An 18,861-nucleotide genomic window follows, 5' to 3' on the forward strand; every position below is an offset into this window, starting at 1 on the left:
CCACAATCTCTCTCCACCAGACCTATTTTCACGTTTCAATCCCAACTACGACACAAGATATATATAGCTACATATATACACAAATACCTATATATATGTATATATATGGAAATTTATATCTCAAAGTGGGTTCATGTGGAGACTTGAGCATCTTGGTGTCGGTGGCAGAGATGAGGACGGCATTGGTGGAGGAAGATCCACAATCGGCAATCTCAGATCGGCGTATAACTACAGCTCAAATCGTTCTTCCGACACAGACCCATCTGATCCGGTCCAAGTAAACCCCGTACCTTAGGACCATCTTCTTCCAAGGTCAAGATCATCGCCGGAGCTTCGGTTTTCTTCTTCATGTGACCGTCGAATAAGTGGGGAGGAGGCCACCATTTATCTGCTGCCTACCCCACTCCCCAATCGTCACACCTCTCAACCTCCTACCACTGCCACTGACAATCACTTGATAAAATCAAATATTGATATCGTGATTTAAAGAAATTAACTCCTTTCCAAGGAGTGATATAATCTCTGGATTGTCTTCTCCTCTAACATGATCGTTTCTGGTTTCAGCCTTTCACGTTGAAGATGAAAATTAGAATCTTTTTTTGGTTTGTTTCTTTTCTCCAATTAGGGCTTTTGTAAAACCCATCGTTGAAATATTAAAATGCCCTTTTGAATTGGGGTTGAAATTGTTTTCAGTGTCTTTTTATATATGTGTTTTGAGATTGTGTGTCTTACAGATGGGGTCGATTGCCCTACTGTTGCTTGTTTATCAATTGCTTTTCAATATATATATATGAACCCCAACAACACCAATAGCAAGTTAAAAAAAAAAAAAAAGACACCCCAACAACACCAATAGCAAGTTAAAAAAAAAAAAACAGACCTAATTTGGGAAATGAGACGAATTAGAAAAAATAGATGGTTGTTATCAATTTATTATTAATTTGTTTTAAAAAAATAAATGTTGTTTTAATTAAATATAATTAATAGTCTCTTAAATATATTTTGATTAAACTTTAATTATTGTAATTACATTTTAATAAAATTATTTGCATATAATATATATGTTTATATATAATGTATGTGTATATGTATATGAATGATAAAAGTATATGTATATGAATGATAAAAGACGTATCTGGATTTGCATTTGAAGTTTAATTTCATGCTTTGGTCTCATTTATATATAAAGGGTAATTTGGTCCATTAATGCATGATTTTTTTGGTTTTTTCATGACACTGTAAGGGTAATGAGGTCTTTTAACTTGGTTGATAGGCATTTTAGTCGCTTAAACCAAAATTTCTGACAAAAAGTATAATTTTTTGTACGGAGGGGATGTCTTTGCAAAAATGGGCAAACCTCAGGGTTCACAGTGCAAAAAAATGACAAACTTCAAGTTTAGTTACAATTAGACCAAACTTTAGGGGAGGTCATTGTAATTTGCCTTTAATAATTAGAAAGAAAAGAAAAGATTTATATTCTCAATTTTTTTTTTTTAAGAAAAAATAGTTGTAAAGTTTGTTTTTAAAAATTCATTCTTAATTTTTTTTTTTATTATTCTCATTGGGAGTTTTTTAAAGTTTGGGTAAAATACCACTACACCCCTGGAGGTTTGGCAAAAGGATATTCAGAGGAAACTTACGTATTTTTTGAACAAAGACACCCCCTAAAGGTTCAAAAAGGGACAAATACACTCCTTTACATGAGAAATTGACCAAATTACCCTTTGACCTTTTAAGAAACTTTTTTAACTTTACTATTTAATAAATTGGATCAATCTACCCTCATGAAAAATTTATGCATAAAAAAAAGTAAAAAAAAAAAAAAAAAAACTTTATTTTGTTCACTTTATTTTTATTTTATTTACTTTATAAATGTCCTAACTTTTCAAAAATGTAGACGTCTAAAATGATTTTTTGATTCAATACATATATTTCAAATAAATTATATTTTGTTATTATTTCTTTTTTTTTTTTTAAATTAAAATGCTTAATTCTTTCATCTAAAAAAATTAAACCAATCTCTTTTCGTTAAAAAAAAATAAATATGGTACCAGTATAACTTTATGCATCATAAATTATATATCAAATATTATGCATTTTCCAACATAAAAGGGGGGAAAAAAAATAAAGGGAAAAAATAATAATAATAAAACAAAGGGAAAAAAAAAAAACAAACAAACAAAGGCATGCATAAAGTTATATTGGTACCTAATTTTTTTTTTATGTTGGGAAATGCATAATATTTGATATATAATTTAAGATGCATAAAGTTATACTCGTACTATATATATTTTTTTTTAAGGAAAAGAGATTGGTTTAATTTTTTTTAGATGAAAGAATTAAGCATCTTAATTTAAAAATAAAAAAGAAAAAGAAAAAAAGTAATACCAAAATATAATTTATTTGAAATATATGTATTGGATCAAAAAATTATTTTAGACGTCTACATTCTTAAGAAATTGGGACACTTATAAAGTAAATAACAACAAAAAAAAAAAAAAAAAAAAAAAATTGAACAATATAAAGTTTTTTTTTTATATATATATTTTTATGCATAAATTATTCATGAGGGTATATTAGTCCAATTTATTAAATTGTAAAGTTAAAAAGTCCCCTAAATAGTTAAAGGGTAATTTGTTCAATTTTTGATGTAAATGAATGACTTTGTCTATTTTTGAATCTTTAAGGTGTCTTTGTCTAAAAAATACAAGTAAATTTTCTTTGGGGGTTCTTTTTCCAAACCTGTGGTGTCTGGTTGTACTTTAACCTTGAAGTTTTGAAGAAAGCTATGCCAAATAATTGGAGGGTTGTGTTAGTTTAAAATTATGAAAACTGTTCCAAGTTACTTTTTTCTCCCTCTATTTTATAGATATAAATATAGATATATGTATATATATGTATAACCACCAGCAGCTGAGATGGCAGCAGCAGCGGTTGCTGGAGGAGAAGTATGGAAAGCACACGCGGCCATGGCGATAAGCCAGCTTTTCTTTGGAGGGTACCATGTGGTCACCAAAGTCGCTCTCGACGTTGGAGTCAACCAGATCGTCTTCTGCGTTTTTCGCAACCTTATCGCCCTCTCAATTCTTGCACCTATTGCCTATATCCGAGAAAAGTCAGTTCGACTTTCTCTCTCTCTCAAATATGTACTTGCTTTTTATTTTTGGTAGCAAATAAACTGATCAATTTCTCTCTTTATTAGTTTTTCTTGAAATATTCTTAGATTTTGGATTTAATGGCCTCAGAAAGAACGATTTTCAATTCTTTTAATTAATTTGATCTAATATTGTAATCTGAACAAATTCTTTGAAATCTCTCTGATTATATCAATGATCTCTGTTTGAATTTCACAGTTTCATGTTCCGACAACTTTTCAATTTCAGGCTTAATTCATATTTCTGTGTTGCTGCTTGAAAAGTAAAATTGCTATCTTCTTGGTCTTCTTATGAACAAATTATTGATTTTTGTGATTTTGTCTTGCTTTAACTAGCTGTTGATGAAGCCAAGAGTAGTTACAATCTTTACATTATTGAATTTAAAAATTACTAGTGCTAAAAAAAAAAAAAGAATTTAAATATTAATCAGTTTAATTGTTCTATATGTTTCCTTGTTTCCTTGTTACTCGGTAGCCTGGTTTTTGCTATTATTGACATTGTTCAACACCAACATTTGTTGACCTACCAGTAGTGCAGTTTAGAATTTGCCGGTAACATATAAAAAAGCATTTTCATCTGAATCTTTAGTTGTAAAAATGGATCCCAACAACTTCTTCATACTTAATAGAATTTGCTTAAAAAAAATTAAGCTTTATGTTTGCAGAAGGGTTAGACTACCAATTACTAGGGGCCTGCTCATGTCATTCTTTTTTCTTGGACTGACTGGGTAAGTTTAGAAGCTCCAAAACCTTTTGTTGAGCTTGTTATTTGAAGTATTTTTGTGTGTGTAATGGCTCCAGTTGTGGTGGCATCCTACTGATCAATCTATATTGCTTTTTCCCTCTCATTTCATCTAATTGAAATAAGGATATTTGGGAATCAGCTTCTGTTTCTTATTGGTCTTGGGTACACAAATCCAGCTTATGCCGCAGCCGTACAACCTGCAATCCCGGTCTTCACATTTATATTGGCTGTTATGATGGGGTCAGTTTGATTATTTCTTGCCCTTATCTATATTTTTTTATGCGGCTTTCCTCTGTGTGTGTGTGCACACGCGAGCGCGCACATGGATATGCACATCTCTATATACATGTACATTAATGTCATACATTTTGTTGTTGCCGGTAAAACATTATATGCAAAAAATGTTCATGCAGTGCAGAAACAGTGAATTTGCTCAGGACTGAAGGTAAGGCAAAGGTTGGAGGTACACTCCTATGTGTTTCTGGTGCCATATTAATGGTTCTGTTTAGGGGCCCATCCTTGTTTGGATATAAGGAACCAGAATTTACAGCACAAACTGAAATAAGTATCAGGGGTCAACCAGAGCCTGCTGGATGGTTGATTTCTAATTTGCTGGAGTTTGGGCTTGAACGCTGGCACCTTGGTATCTTATGTCTGATAGGGAATTGTATGTCCATGGCGGCTTATCTAGCTATTCAGGTATTTAAATATTTATCTCATTTTTTCGGGTATTGATGGAACATTCTGTTGATAAACAGAGGAAACCATATACAAAAGTAAGCATAGTAAAGAAGATTTGCTGTACTCTGAAAATGCTCTGGTGGATCTTGATTTATGGTCAACCAAACTATCACTGGAACGACTATTGCATCTAGTGGAATTTATTGAGCCTCTTCACTCTTTTTTTTATGATTACTCCATCTTCCAAATAACCAATTTCAAAATGTAGTTAATTCTTGATGGCTTGTCAATGATTTTAAAAACTTCTCTAGGCAACTTAGGTGGCTAGGAAAGTGCATTTGCTTATTAAATTGTCTATGCAGCACCCAGGTGAGTTCCAACTAGATGTCCTAGGTTAGTGGAGCTTACTATGTAAATTTTTCTGGTAGAATTATAGGAATAAGTATCAACTGTGCAGCCTATTCACAAATATTTTACATTATTCCGAGCTTTCGTTAAGAACCCTGAAGGATATTTGAGTTCCCACTGCCGATCATTTAACAGTGGAGTTTTTCTTATATCTAATTTTGATATGTGACTTTAGATTTTATCGAATGCTTTATTTTTGAGATGGTGTTTGACCTGTAACTGTAAAATAATCAGGCTTCAGTTCTAGTGATATTTCCATCCAGCCTATCAGTGACAGCATTTTCATATTTCTTTGGTTCACTACTTATGGTAGTGACAGCATTATTTAAGACCAACGAATCAACAAACTGGAATTTGACCCGGTCAGAGTTTTTTGCAGTGTTCTATGCTGTAAGTATCTTTTCTTTCCTTCTTGCCATTTTATTTTTGGGGAGAAGGGATTCATGCAGTGAGTTTGTGTTCATTCTTTTATTTACTGTCAGTGAAAAGTTCTTCTAAATCATTTTGATTCCATTTTCCCTAGTAAATATTATAATTTTTTTCTGAATTTTGTTAAGTGTTGTAGCTTGGTTTTCTAGTGTTTCTCCCTGTTTTAACATTTAAAAGAATTGGGATGGTGCTATTGCCGGTTTTGGGAGACCTCCTCAGTCAAGTGAGATGATAGTTGATGGGTACATGTGATATGGAGCTGTACATGCTACACTCTGAAATTGTGTTTTTGGTTCTACCTTACTTGATTTTGCCTGTAGACAATTCATTTCCCTATCTAGATGCATGTATTTCGGATTACATAAATTGCTGCTTCTGCGGCACTCCCAGGACTCTCTACCCGGCGTCTACGCTTGATGAAGTTGTAAATCAAGAATGGTCCTATTAGTAGAGGATTCCCTTGCCATAGCTTTTCAGTTACTGGTTGACGCATAATGTTCACCTGCAACTTTATATTTAAATATATGCCTAGAATCTAGATGCATGTATCCCTCTGTATCATATGATTTTCCATGCATTTTTTATTGTTAACGGAATGCATTACGACCTTTCATGGCCCCTCCCCCCCACCCCAAAACTGAAATAAGAATTCTTTTGTTTTCAGGGAATCATTGTATCTGCACTTAACTATGGACTTGCGACATGGTCCACCAAGATCCTAGGGCCTGCTTTGGTCGCTCTTTACTTTCCACTTCAACCTGCAGCATCTGCCTTCCTGTCAAAGATTTTCCTTGGAAGTCCTATTTACTTAGGAAGGTTTTACTCTAAACACCCTTGACTGCATGTACACATACTTGGGCTGTTTTCTAGTTTACTGCCTATAAGAAGATCATAATTAATTTATGTAATCACTGTCTGTTACCTTGATAAAATATCTTGTCATCTTTGAAGGGGTGGTGTAGGGACCAAGGGCCTTGTGGCCTATTGGTATATCCTCTACCACCCAAAGTAGATGGTGATGGTTCAAGTCTCTAAAGGGGCAAAGTTGGAGTGTGTGCTTTTCGGCAATGAAAGAAAAAAGGGTGGTGTAGGGTTCAAATCCTGGTTTAGACACGGATCCATGTGTTGGTCAAGAAGGGTCTTTACTCAATGTGGTCAATATTAATTGATGGTGCTGGGAGGAGTGGATTGAACAGATTGGACCTTTGGCGTTTATTGCACCAAGTGTATTTTTGATACTAGAACCCAAATTCTCGTGCAGAAAGTGGTGGTATTTGTGTTTGCACGTTATTTATCAAAGTAAAAGAGAAGAAAGATGACAGTTTATGCAAACATGCCATAATTTGATAAGAAAATACTTTCTGCGTCCATGATGTATAAGACAACATCTCTTTTGAAATTTGAACTTGTATCAGAAACTAATCTTAAGTTCTTCAATTGGTTAAGTGTCTTTGTGTACTAACTCATAGTCTAATTTTCACCTGGAAACAGCATTTTAGGGGGATCTTTAATTATTGGCGGGCTTTATTTGGTCAATTGGGCATCCTATAGAGAAAGACAGGTAGCTATCGGAATTATCCCTCGCATTTCTGTGGTCTCCGAACCGCTCATTCACGGGGATTCATCTCTCAACAAGATTCCATACCTGAGATGACACATTTTCTTGGGGCAGCGGCCCCCCACCCCCCACCCCAAACGTCACCTAAAGTAAATGGTTGAAGCAATCATACCGTGGATGTCACGGTATCCTCATAATAATGTGTTTGATAGTATTGTGTTTTATGTCAAGGTATTCATATTTTCAATCTCTTTTTGAGTTGATGTACGGAGAAACATTCAATCATGTATAGTGTTTAAAGCTATGTTCTCTTGCAATCAATTTATCTCTAGCTTTGTTGCAGACACTTGACATTAGCAGGAGCAAGCCGTTTTGTCTACTATCCGTTTCCACGAGATCTTCTCGAATTCAATTGGAAGTCTATGAACTTATATTTCTGGATTTTAGTGCATGGACCGTGGTTTATACCATTTCTCAAACCCCTCTGTGATCACGATCTCCAGTTGATATCTTTTGTACTAGTCTCAGATCAACTACAATCTCATTCTCCAAAACGACCTCTAATTTGAGCAATACCACCAGGAGTGTGGAGGAAAAACATTTTTATATTAACAAATTTGTTTTGACTTTTTCTTTTTTAAATAATTGCTTTTGTGTAAGCGTAGAATCAGTCCTGTGACGCTTTGCAGAAAGTGACTGTTGCACAAATCATTTTGTCATTGATTTTTCAGAAAAAAAATGTATTCCACCAGAATAAATATTCCGTTAAAAATGTTCAAAATCATAATTAATTCTTGTTATGTTAGTCATAAATTGAGTCAACTGTTTAACCATTTTTACGTATTTCTCTTAAAATTAATTGGCAAGAAAAGAGAAAATATCTTATCTTCTCAAAACAAAAAAAAAACAAAAAAAAAATTCTTATTTGGAGTTTTTGAAAGTTCAGAACCCAATCAAGTATACCCATAACTATCCATAAGAGTGAGATAAACCAAAGAATTTTCAAAAGAATCATAAATTGTGGCAAGAAAGTAAGAGAGGCTCAGATTTTTCGGAAGGCTTGTATGCACATGGAAAGCTGAGACCACGTCAGAAAAAGCTCAAATATATGAAACCTTGAATCTCCAAATTCAGAAACAAATTCTTCATTTGCACGATTACATCATTCTTTACCCTCTACCTTCCAAAAAACAATATCTTTATATTCTACTATAGATATATATATATATATATATATAGAGAGAGAGAGAGAGAGAGAGAGAGGAGATAAAGAGCGTGGGGGTGAATAACCACCAGACCCAGATGATCGAGATGGCAACAACAGCAGGTTTTAGTGGAAGAGAAGTATGGAAAGCACACGCAGCAATGGCGATGGTGCAGGTTTTCAATGGAGGGTACCATGTCATCACCAAAGTGGCTCTCAACGTTGGAGTCAACGAGCTCGTCTTCTGCGTCTATCGCGACCTTATCGCCCTCTCCATTCTTGCTCCTATTGCCTATGTTCGTGAAAAGTCAGTTGCTCTATCTCTCTCCCTCTGTAGATATATTGAATATATATGCTTGCTTTTTGCTTTGTAGCTGACAAATCGATCAATTTCTCTCTTTTGTGTTTCTTGAAATGCTCTTAGATTTTGGATTTAATGGCTTTAGAAAGAGCGATTTTCAATTCTGTTCATTTGATCTCATATTGTAATCTTAACAAATTCTTTGAAATTTTCCTGAATTTGGGAAATGCTATTACTGGTCTCTGTTTGAATTTCACAGGTTCGTACAAATTTTCAATTTCAAGGCTTAGTTCCTATTTCCGTGTTGGTCCTTGAATTGTAAAATTCCTAGCTTCGTGGTCATGTTCTGAACAATAATTGATTGTTGATAAAATTTTTGTTTTGTTTGATTTACGTACGTGTGGAAACTAACTACTTGATGCTAAAGCCAAGAGTAACAAACTTTACATTAGTGAATTTAAAATTTCAGGGGAATTTCTTCTTCTGGTGTTATCCTAGGAACTTGTTTTATTGTGTTATATGTCTCCTTAGCTCTAAAAATTACATAGTTTTGTTGTTACTGTACATAGTTTTGTTGTTATTGACATTGTTGCAATGGTGTAGTTACTAAAACCAACACTTGTTAATCTTATCAGTAATGCAGTTTAGAAATAAAAGAGCATTCTCATCTACATATTTGGCTGTAAAAATGGACCTAACAACTTCTTCTTTCTTTTAATATTTGCTTTAGAAAATTATGCTTTATGTGTGAATGTCTGAAGTACAACATTGTGAAACATTTGTTATTTACTATTTGCAGAAGGGTTAGACTACCAATTACAAGGCGCCTCCTCTCGTCGTTCTTTTTTCTTGGATTGACTGGGTAAGTTTAGAAACTCCAAAACCTTTTGTTGAGCTTGTTTTTTTGCATTATCTTTTTGTGTAATGGCTCCAGTTGTTGTGTCATCCTACTGATCAATCTATATGGTTCTTTCCCTCTCATCTATTCTAATTGGAATAGGATATTTGGGAATCAGCTTCTGTTTCTTATTGGTCTTGGCTACACAAATCCAACTTATGCCGCAGCTATACAACCTGCAATTCCAGTCTTCACTTTTATATTGGCTGTAATGATGGGGTCAGTTTGATTATTTCTTGCCTTTATCTAATTTTTTTGATGATGTTTTCCTTTGTGTGTGGGTAAGCACATCTATATATATTTGTATATTAATGTCATACACTTTATTGTTGCCGGTAAAACATCATATGCAAAAATTATTCATGCAGTACAGAAACAGTGAATCTGCTCAGGACTGACGGTCAGGCAAAGGTTGGAGGTACACTCGTATGTGTTTCAGGCGCCATATTAATGGTTCTGTTTAGGGGCCCATCCTTGTTTGGATATAAGGAACCAAAATTTGCAGCACAAAGTGAAATAAGTATCAGGGGTCAACCAGAGCCTGCTGGATGGTTGATTTCTAATTTCCTGGAGTTTGGGCTTGACCGCTGGCACGTTGGTGTCTTATGTCTGATAGGGAATTGTATGTGCATGGCGGCTTATCTAGCTATTCAGGTATTTAAATATTTATCTCATTTGTTCGGATATTAATGGGAATATTCTATTGATAAACATTAAAAATAAATAAAATAAAAAGTAGGTATAGATAAGAAGATTCCCTGTGCTCTGAACATACTCTTGGATGATCTTGATTTATGGTCAATCAAATTATCACTGGAATGACTGGTGCATCTAGTGGAACTCAATGAGCCTCTTCACTTTTTTGATGATTATTCCACCTTCCCAATAAATTTTTTCAAGGTGTAGTTAATCTTCATGGTTTATCCATGATTTTAAAAACAATCTCAATGCAACTTAGGGTGGCTTGGAAGTGTCTTTGCCCATCGAATTGTCTATACAGCACCTAGGTGAGTTCCAACTAGATGTCCTAGGTTAATGGAGCTTACTATGTGAATTTTTCTGGTAGCATGATAGGAATAAGTATCGATTGCGCAGCCTATTCAAAATGCTTTATGTTAGTCTGATCTTTCATTAATAACCCTGCAAGATTTTTAAGTTCCCACCATTCATCATTTAACAGCTCCTGAGTAGCATTAATTGTGGTGGAAACTGGGAAGTGCAAATGATTGGAATACTTCTTGAAAATTTGACTTCTTTAATTTAGAATCTTTTTGGAGAGAGATGAAATTAGTCAAGATATTGACACATCCAAAAGTTTATTGACTCGGAGAGCTTCATTTTTTGCAAATGCTTGCAGGCTGGACTTTGATATTTTTATATTCATAGCTTCAAAATTTAAGTTTTACAATTTCTAAATGTTTCTCCCTTTGATTTGGGTTTTGGATTTCAAGTCTTGGTGTCATGGGTTATGAGTAGCAATAACCAGCCACTGTTTTATATTTTTTGGTAATTAATGTAAAAAATCTATTAACTTTGAAAAGATTTACTGGTATGGAGGGGGGCATACCCCCCTATACACATGAGAAAACCTAAGTATATAACCAAAAGGGGTGATATAGGCAGCCCAACAACAGAAACAAAAGCAAAACCATATGAACAAATAAGAGAGACTTACGATTTTTAAAGTTCTGTAGAGAACGTTGTAAAATAAGACTACAAAATACAGAAAAACCTTCATTGTAATTGAACATAGAGAGATTTATTGCTTCCGTATATATATTGACTACTGTCCAGAAATTGTTTCCATAGATACCTCTTCATCAATTTATCTAAATGAAAGCTGATGTAAATTACGGTTCTACCAATATTTTAGAACTCCTTTATAAAATATTCTACATGTTTCAAGAACTGATGAAAAAGTGTATCAACCAGGAAAAGTGGCATGATCTTTGTTGAGGGTTAGGACAGGGAAGGGAAGACAACCAACTTGAGTCACATGAAAGAGATGATAACATCTGGTACAGAAGTTAGATTAGGATGACAAAAACAGGCATATGCTGCCCCCAAACTGTTGGATTTGAAGAAGTTTTTATTTAGTTTAGTTGATAATGTTTTATGAACCAGCGGGTATTTTTGAAATAGAATTTCTGCTAATCGTTGTTACATATCTTCATCTTCAACTTATTTTTATGATGCAGTTCCAGTTAATTTTTGTTTATTTAAGAAATTGGATCTGTTCGGAGATGATTTGGTTCCGAAGGAAAAAGTTGCCAGCAGCCACCCTCGTAAACCTCTTTAAATAAAAAAATTTCTATCCATCATGTCCAACCCCCCCTCTCTAAAGTCTCTCTCTCTCTCTAAAGTCCCTCTAGAGTTATCCATGTAATATGTTTCTAAGATCTTCTTGCATCCAGAAGAACCCATTCGCTTAACTTGATTTGGATTAGATGCAGGACTAATCATTTTAGGATTGATTTTATGTGGTTTCTCCAGGAATATGACATCATCATCTTGATCAAGATATGGAGTCCTCTCCTTTATGGATTTTATACCCTCCATTAAATTTCTCAACTGTTTGAGTACGGAAGGATTGTGAACATGTTGTCAATACAGTAGAAAAGAAAGAAAAATGAATACATTTCTTACCGGTCTCAATTTGGTTTGAACTCTCACTGCTATTGTACACAAAAACCTTCATTGTGTAGCAGAATAATTATTTGAAGAGTGGTGTTATATGCATATAATGATAAGTGGCATTTTTTGTTACTCAAAAACACGTGTTTTCTAAATTCGAGGTCTAGTGCAGATGTGTTGGATGACTCCCTTCTTGCATGTAGGCAGCAAGAAATTTTATCATCTCTTATCTTTTTTTACTGAAAGCAAATCAATTATCATGTTGATCCCATTATCAGTTTGTGTGTTTCTTAACTAGATATGGAAGCTAGGAAGGCAGAATATGTCAAAAAAACTGTGTACCCCTTGATGATTAAAGCCTTCCAGATGAGCGGAACACTATTAACTGCTGTAGCAAGCAAAAAAGTTTGCAATGTAAGCATATGAGTTGTGTTATATATGATATATTTATTAATAGCGTTATTTGTATGTCTTTCAACGGCTTTTTCAAGAGTTCACTAACAGAAGTAAAGCCCAATTTAACGAATCATACCATGTTTGTTTTGGTATGTTGAATAGCTGAAAAGACAAATTTGCAATGAGGATATTGAAGTAAATGTGGATGCCAAAAGTATTGTCTTAACTGAATTGGTATATGATTTAGTTATGGAGTTAGGATATGTAGCTGTTCCTTATTCTTATCTTTGAGAGTCTTGAGACTACAAGGATCATCACATCAACATTATTGGTCCTCTCCTGGTTCATCTCAGTGTAGAGAAGGTTTCAGTTGAAAATTTAATACTTGTCTTCATCTATTAAATAAATGATTATTATATCTGAAAAAGAGAGTATTTTTAAATGAAAATTATTATTCAACCTTATAAAAAAGATTGAAAACCAAAAGAGCAAGCATCATCTCTCTTAAGAATTCAAATTAAAGAAGAGCTTTGCGTTTGTTGTGGTGGTGGGTTAACTGCTGAAATGTGCTCTGTTGGGGATATCATAGGAGTGATTTTAGCCTATGATAGAATATCGATTGGAGTGATTTATGGGATTGATTTTAGTAATCCTCCATCAATGTTTTTTCCATAGTTATCACTTGTATTCTTTCACCTATAAATAGAGGTGCTGATTGTAAATAATATTAAGAGAGAATATAATAAAAATGATGTAGCCCTTTGGGCTTTATGTGTCGTGGATGTAGGCCGTAGCGGCCGAACCACATTATATCCTTGTGCTCTTCATGTTTAATTTTTTTCTTCAATTGTTGGGTTTTTCTTTTTTATTTTTTATTTTATTTTTTTAACTTTAAGTCCCATAATTTAGTACAGGTTTTGACATTGGTCCATTTTTTTAAAAATGTTAGACATTGATCCTATTTTTATATTTTTTTGTTAGTCAACAAACGGTCCACTAAACAACATTGCAGTTAAAGAGTGTTTTTTATAAAATTCCAAAACTGCCCCTTTTCTTAAACTACCATAGTCACTTTCTTAGCCATCACCTCTAGATTTTCTCATTAAAAAAAAAAAAATTCGAAACCTTTGATCCACAAACAATCCTATTCAACAACACATGACGATGTCTTTATTTCTCCTTCTCAATCCATGATTCAGGTACATCTAGTTGCCCCTATTTTGTTTGGGCAAAATATAATAATAATAATAATGATGATGATGATGATGGGGAAGAAATTGATAGCACTGTGAAGATCTCCTCTGTTTGTAGCAAGGACGAGACTACTTGTTTGCATCTTCGTTTGGTCTTGTTTTGCTGAAGCAGCAAGAGACAGTTGATGATCAAAGAGAAGATGATGAGATTCGAGATCGAGACTTTAGTTTGCATATGGCATGATGAGATTTTGGTCTCTAGTTTGTGTTCATTGGTACGGAAGTTGTAACCAGGTAGGCGCACCTTCGCTGGATTTCATAGAAGAGCAGCAATGCATTTTGGGCACTTCGCTGAGCTTCCCTCTTGTGTATAAATAAATTTATTTTAAAAAAAATAAGAAGAAGAAGAAGAGAGAGGGTTAGGGTTTTGATCGGTTCTAATCATCAGGTAGTTTGGCTGGAAAAAAATTAGGGATAGTTTTGGAATTTTATCTAAAAAGGCTCTTAACATTAATATTGTTTATTAGCCTATTTGTTGACTAGCAGAAAATATCTAAAAAAGGGACTGATCTCTAATGTTTTTAAAAAAGGGATTGATGTCAAAACTTGTACAAAATTATGGGACTTAAGTCAAAAAAAGTCCTCAATCTTTCAACAGTGGTATCAGAGCAGGTTTACCATACCCTACTCTATACTCTCCTCATCTTGGATCTTCGGATCAACTCGTCTTGGATCTCTGGATCAACTCATCTTAGATCCTCGGATCAACTTGTCTCAAACTCTCTAAAAACTTTATATTAAGTTTCAAGTTGGACACTTGAGTTAAAATCTCCGTGTACCAAATTGGGTTTGGGGGGGGGGGGGGGGGGGGGGGGGGTGGTGTGGTGGTCTTGGGCTTTATGTGCTATGGATGTAGGCCGTAGTGGCCGAACCACGTTTTATATCCTTGTGTTCTTCATGTTTAGTATCTCTCTTCAAATTTTTATATCTTTCAACATGCTCCATATAAAGGTGAACTTTGAAATGGTTTAAACTAAGCAACACATGAAATGAAGTCTAAATTGTGTCTGAACTTTAAGGAACTCAAAAATTAAGAAGCAAAAGTGGTCACAGGCTTTGTGAAGTGGCCATAGGTACTTTTGTTGTCCGGTTCAAGTATGTCATGGCGTTAGATCTGGAACACACATTTTTTAGGATATGGGTATCCAACTAGAATTTTTAGTGTCCAATCTTTTTCATCTAGAACAAATGAAGTGTCTGTGTGAATGGAATTTCTAGTGGTGCTGCTCCAGCTTCTTGTGATTTATCCATGAGGCATTAACACGAGAAAAAATGATGAAGGTTATGAAGGATTATTCCTCTCTTTTCTTGGCCTGCATAAATGATGAGTACATCTCTGATAGCAAGCATGTTTGACAAACAAATAATGGCTACACAATCCAAGTGATCCAAGTGTTGTGTTTGAGATGAACACTTCTGCACATTTTTGTGTTAATTAGAAAGGAGCTTTAAATTTTACTATTATATATGAGATCTTGCTCCTTCTCTTTTCATGCTTTTGGATACAATCTGCTACTACTGGATATTCATGAGACACGAGGTAGAAAGCTTTTGTATATCTAATTATATGATTTTTATTTTTGTCCACGATGATGGTGTTGGTCCTCTTAAACACCCTATAGTCCACCACCGAACCCATGCAGTCCACCCATCCCACATGCACTAGGCAATTACCGAAAAATTCCTTGGAGTGGCCGAATTCCTTGCTATCAGACTATCCCCTGAGCTTGTAATTATATGAATGAAATCTGTAAATTTTGCTATGAAGTCTAATTCCTAATGCTATTTTCTACTTCTCACAATGTGTTTGGCATTAGTTTTGGGTTGTGAGTTCTCCAAATTCGGCTGATGATTTAGATGTACATCGTAATACAGCTGGCTCTAGTCTTTTTGGGAATGCTTTAGATGTCTGTTTGAGCAGTTTTTGCTTTTCCTGACTGGTATGAAAATCAGTAAAATGGTCATATGTCCATAGCTCCACTGATTTGGAAGGAATCTTTTTTTTTTTCCCACGAGCTATGGTTTTTCAGTTTTATCTACTAACATCATCCTCATTTTAAATTTTTTTGCTTTTGTATTCTCTAATATGCATTTCCTTCAATCCTAATCTTAATATTTTTTCCTGTGTGGCTCCAGGGGGATTCGAAATCTAAACCTCCAAGATTTGAGGTTCCTAACCTTAATATTCTTTTTGAAGGATAAGGGGCTTTAAACCCACAATATTGATTCATCACATATTCACCAAAATTTTGGATGCTGGTGTAGATTTGGTGTTAATACTGCTAGTAAATTTTATTAAGAAAAGTGTTTTTCAAAGTAACTAGGGGAATTCTATATGAATTTAAGTTATATCTAATATTGATACATGAGTTTAGATCATATCTAATGTTTTATGTTTGCTGTTGAGTTTGACGTGTTGCTGTAAAATAATCAGGCTAAAGTTCTAGTGAAATATCCATCCAGTCTATCAGTGACAGCATTTTCTTACTTCTTTGGTGCGCTACTTATGGTAGTGACAGCATTCTTTACGACCAACGAATCAACAAACTGGAATTTGACCCAGTCACAGTTTTTTGCTGTGTTCTACGCTGTAAGTATCTTTTCTTTCCTTCATTCCTATTTATTTCATGTTAATTTTTTTTTTGGGGAGGGGAATTGAGGATTCATGCAGTGAGTTTGTGTTCAATATTTTATTTACCGTCAGTCAAAAGCTCTGTATATCATTTTGATTCTATTTTCCTATCTAGATGCATGTATTTTGGATTACATAAATTGTTAAGTGATAGCTTTTCAGTTACTGCTTGACTCATAATGTTCGACTGCAACTTTATATTTAAATATATGCATGTAAGCGTGGTTGTGTGCCTAGAATCTAGATGCATGTATTCCTCTATTTGTTACTTTCAAACACACCCCCACCTCCCCCCTTCCCCTTCTCTCCCTCTCTCTTCCCAAAGAAGCAGCAAAAATGAAAACTGAAGGAAATATTTCTGTTTTCAGGGAATCATTGCATCTGCACTTAACTATGGCCTCCTGACATGGTCTAACAAGGTCCTAGGGCCTGCTTTGGTCGCTCTTTACAATCCACTTCAACCTGCTGCATCTGCCTTCCTGTCAAGAATTTTCCTTGGAAGTCCTATTTATTTAGCAAGGTTTTACTCTAAACACCCTTGATTGCATGTGCACACACTTGGCTGTTTTCTTGTTTACCACCTATAAGAAAATGATAATTGATTTATGTAACCACTGGCTGTTAGCTTGAGTAAAATATCTTCTGCCACTTTTGAAGGGGGGAGGTGCAGGGTTCAAATCCTGATTAGGACACAGGTTCATGTGTTGGTTAAAAAGAGTCATTACCTAATGTGGTCAATATTAATCGATGGTACTGGGAAGAGTGGATTGGAACATATTTGACTTTCGGCACCAATTGCATAAAGTGACTATCTTCAATATTAGAACACACATTCTCGTGCAGAAAATGGGGGTATTTATGTGTGCTTATTAGTTCTCAGAGAAAAAAGAGAGAAGATTATAGTTTATGTAAACATGGCATATAAAAGTATTTTTTGTCCATGATCTATCAGACTCTATCTCTTTGAAATTTGAACTCAATCAGAACCTTGAGTTCTTCAATAGATTAAGTGTCTTCTGGGCTAACTCTTAGTTTAATTTGCATCTGGAAACAGCATTTTAGGGGGATCTTTAATTATTGCCGGGCTTTATTTGGTCACATGGGCATCCTACAAGGAAAGACAGGCAGCTATCGGAATTATCCCTCAAGTTTCTCAGGTCTCTGAACCACTCATTCACAGGGACTCGTCTCTCAACAAGAATCCGTACCAGAGAGCACACATTGTCTCGGGGCAGTCCCCCTCATTACCTAAAGTTGTGGATTAAGCCAACATATGGTGGATGTCACAGTATCCTCATGATAGTGTGTTTTATAGTAAACTTTGTTAGAGTCAGCATTCACCTTTTCGATCTTTTTCAGAGTCGATGTAGAGAGGAATGTTTAATCGTGTATAGTAAAGCAATATTCTCTTGCGACCAGTTTATCTCCGGCTTTGTTGCAGACACTGACATTAGCAGCAGCAAAATGTTATGGCTGATATCCTTTTCCATGAGATCATCTTGAATTTACTTGTAAGTCAGATGAACTTATAGCTCCGGATTCTAGTGTATGGATGGACCAAAGTTTTATTTATTTATTTATTATTATTGCTATTAGTATTATTTGTGTATGTCTGTGGACTGTTATTTGTGTGTTTCGAGTGTTTGGATTGATAACTCGATTATCTCCAGTTACTCGCACCCCCTAGCTCTATGTTCACTGTCTCCAGTTGTCCCACAATATCTTTTTTACTAGTCTGATGTCAACTGTATCTCATTCTCCAAAACGAGATCTAATATTTTGATGTCGATGTATTGAGCAATACCACAAGGAAATAAGTGTTGGTTGTGATGACCAAGTCTTATTTTTATTTTTTTTCCTTTTTTATTTATTTTTAATTGCATTTTGTTATGTTGTGGGGCCTAGGTTGACTAGTGGGTAAGATGTGTGGATGGGAATGTGTGTGATATGTATATGTATGTTTGTATAGAGAGAGAATGTGGAATAAAAGTCAAAAATCCTCTCATTCTCCTACTTCACCGACACACTCTCTTCTCTCTCCCATTTTTTTATTTTTCATTTTACTTCAACCATTTCGCCACCATTTCGCCTCCAACCTTAGAGATTTTGAGCTTGCATAGAAGGAAAATTGACGGGGACTACGAGAGGAACAAAACCCGTCAATCAATTTCGGATTTGGAGCACACTTTTCCTTTAGAGTAGCTAGGGTTTGCTCCTAGCTTAAGGTAGAGGTGTATTGTACTTATAACCTAGGAGTTCTTGGAATTTTATGACCATTGTGTGAGTTATGCATACATTTGTGTGTGTGTTTAATTAGAGAGCTTATATAATGATTTAATTGTATGTCCATAATGTTTTATTGAGTTTTTATATCAATTTTCATGTGTAATATGTTATTTGTCCCATTGTTAATATTATGGATGTTTATTAAAATGCTAGATCTTAATGTATACAATTTCTTGTAATTAAAGTGCCTTATATGTTGTGTTTTTTCATGGAATTATCATGTATTTGTTATTTTGTGAAGGTTAATTTTGAAGATGTATATTTCTATGATGATGTTAAACT

At 34.5% G+C, this 18,861-nt stretch overlaps 2 protein-coding genes across 6 annotated transcripts; both read left to right on the forward strand.

Annotated features, from left to right (window-relative positions):
* Positions 1-2,813: 2,813 nt before the first annotated feature.
* LOC132308852 (WAT1-related protein At4g19185-like) lies at positions 2,814-7,731 on the forward strand. 5 transcript variants are annotated; one of them, XM_059807106.1, is made up of 7 exons: positions 2,814-3,115; positions 3,820-3,882; positions 4,023-4,139; positions 4,313-4,598; positions 5,223-5,378; positions 6,082-6,233; positions 7,319-7,731. In XM_059807106.1, the coding sequence occupies exons 1-7, from the start codon at positions 2,919-2,921 to the stop codon at positions 7,542-7,544; spliced, it is 1,197 nt and encodes a 398-aa protein (XP_059663089.1). In that variant the 5' UTR covers positions 2,814-2,918; the 3' UTR covers positions 7,545-7,731. The 5 variants fall into 5 exon arrangements, with proteins under 5 accessions (XP_059663089.1, XP_059663091.1, XP_059663093.1 ...); XM_059807107.1 differs by lacking the exon at positions 7,319-7,731 and adding an exon at positions 6,909-7,296 and having other exon boundaries at positions 2,821-3,115; XM_059807108.1 differs by lacking the exon at positions 3,820-3,882 and having other exon boundaries at positions 2,815-3,115.
* A 310-nt stretch (positions 7,732-8,041) lies between these two features.
* On the forward strand, positions 8,042-17,888 carry LOC132308853 (WAT1-related protein At3g45870-like). The gene is made up of 7 exons (XM_059807112.1): positions 8,042-8,486; positions 9,280-9,342; positions 9,481-9,597; positions 9,747-10,032; positions 16,096-16,251; positions 16,662-16,813; positions 17,348-17,888. Exons 1-7 carry the CDS (start codon positions 8,278-8,280, stop codon positions 17,556-17,558), a joined length of 1,194 nt encoding a protein of 397 aa, XP_059663095.1. The 5' UTR covers positions 8,042-8,277; the 3' UTR covers positions 17,559-17,888.
* The last annotated feature ends 973 nt before the right edge of the window (positions 17,889-18,861 follow it).

The sequence above is a fragment of the Cornus florida genome, unplaced genomic scaffold, assembly GCF_030987335.1.
Source record: "Cornus florida cultivar Cherokee Brave unplaced genomic scaffold, ASM3098733v1 CherokeeBrave_3.0.0_Hap2_Chr05, whole genome shotgun sequence".
Taxonomy (NCBI): domain Eukaryota; kingdom Viridiplantae; phylum Streptophyta; class Magnoliopsida; order Cornales; family Cornaceae; genus Cornus; species Cornus florida.

Excerpts from the sequence above, each read along its gene's own strand:
- LOC132308852 (XM_059807106.1), top strand. The coding sequence starts at position 2,919 with ATGGCAGCAGCAGCGGTTGCTGGAGGAGAAGTATGGAAAGCACACGCG. Across the intron at positions 3,116-3,819 it reads ATTGCCTATATCCGAGAAAA|AAGGGTTAGACTACCAATTA; the intron begins GTCAGTTCGACT and ends TTATGTTTGCAG. Across the intron at positions 3,883-4,022 it reads TTTTTTCTTGGACTGACTGG|GATATTTGGGAATCAGCTTC; the intron begins GTAAGTTTAGAA and ends AATTGAAATAAG.
- LOC132308853 (XM_059807112.1), top strand. The coding sequence starts at position 8,278 with ATGATCGAGATGGCAACAACAGCAGGTTTTAGTGGAAGAGAAGTATGG. Across the intron at positions 9,343-9,480 it reads TTTTTTCTTGGATTGACTGG|GATATTTGGGAATCAGCTTC; the intron begins GTAAGTTTAGAA and ends TAATTGGAATAG. Across the intron at positions 10,033-16,095 it reads CGGCTTATCTAGCTATTCAG|GCTAAAGTTCTAGTGAAATA; the intron begins GTATTTAAATAT and ends TAAAATAATCAG.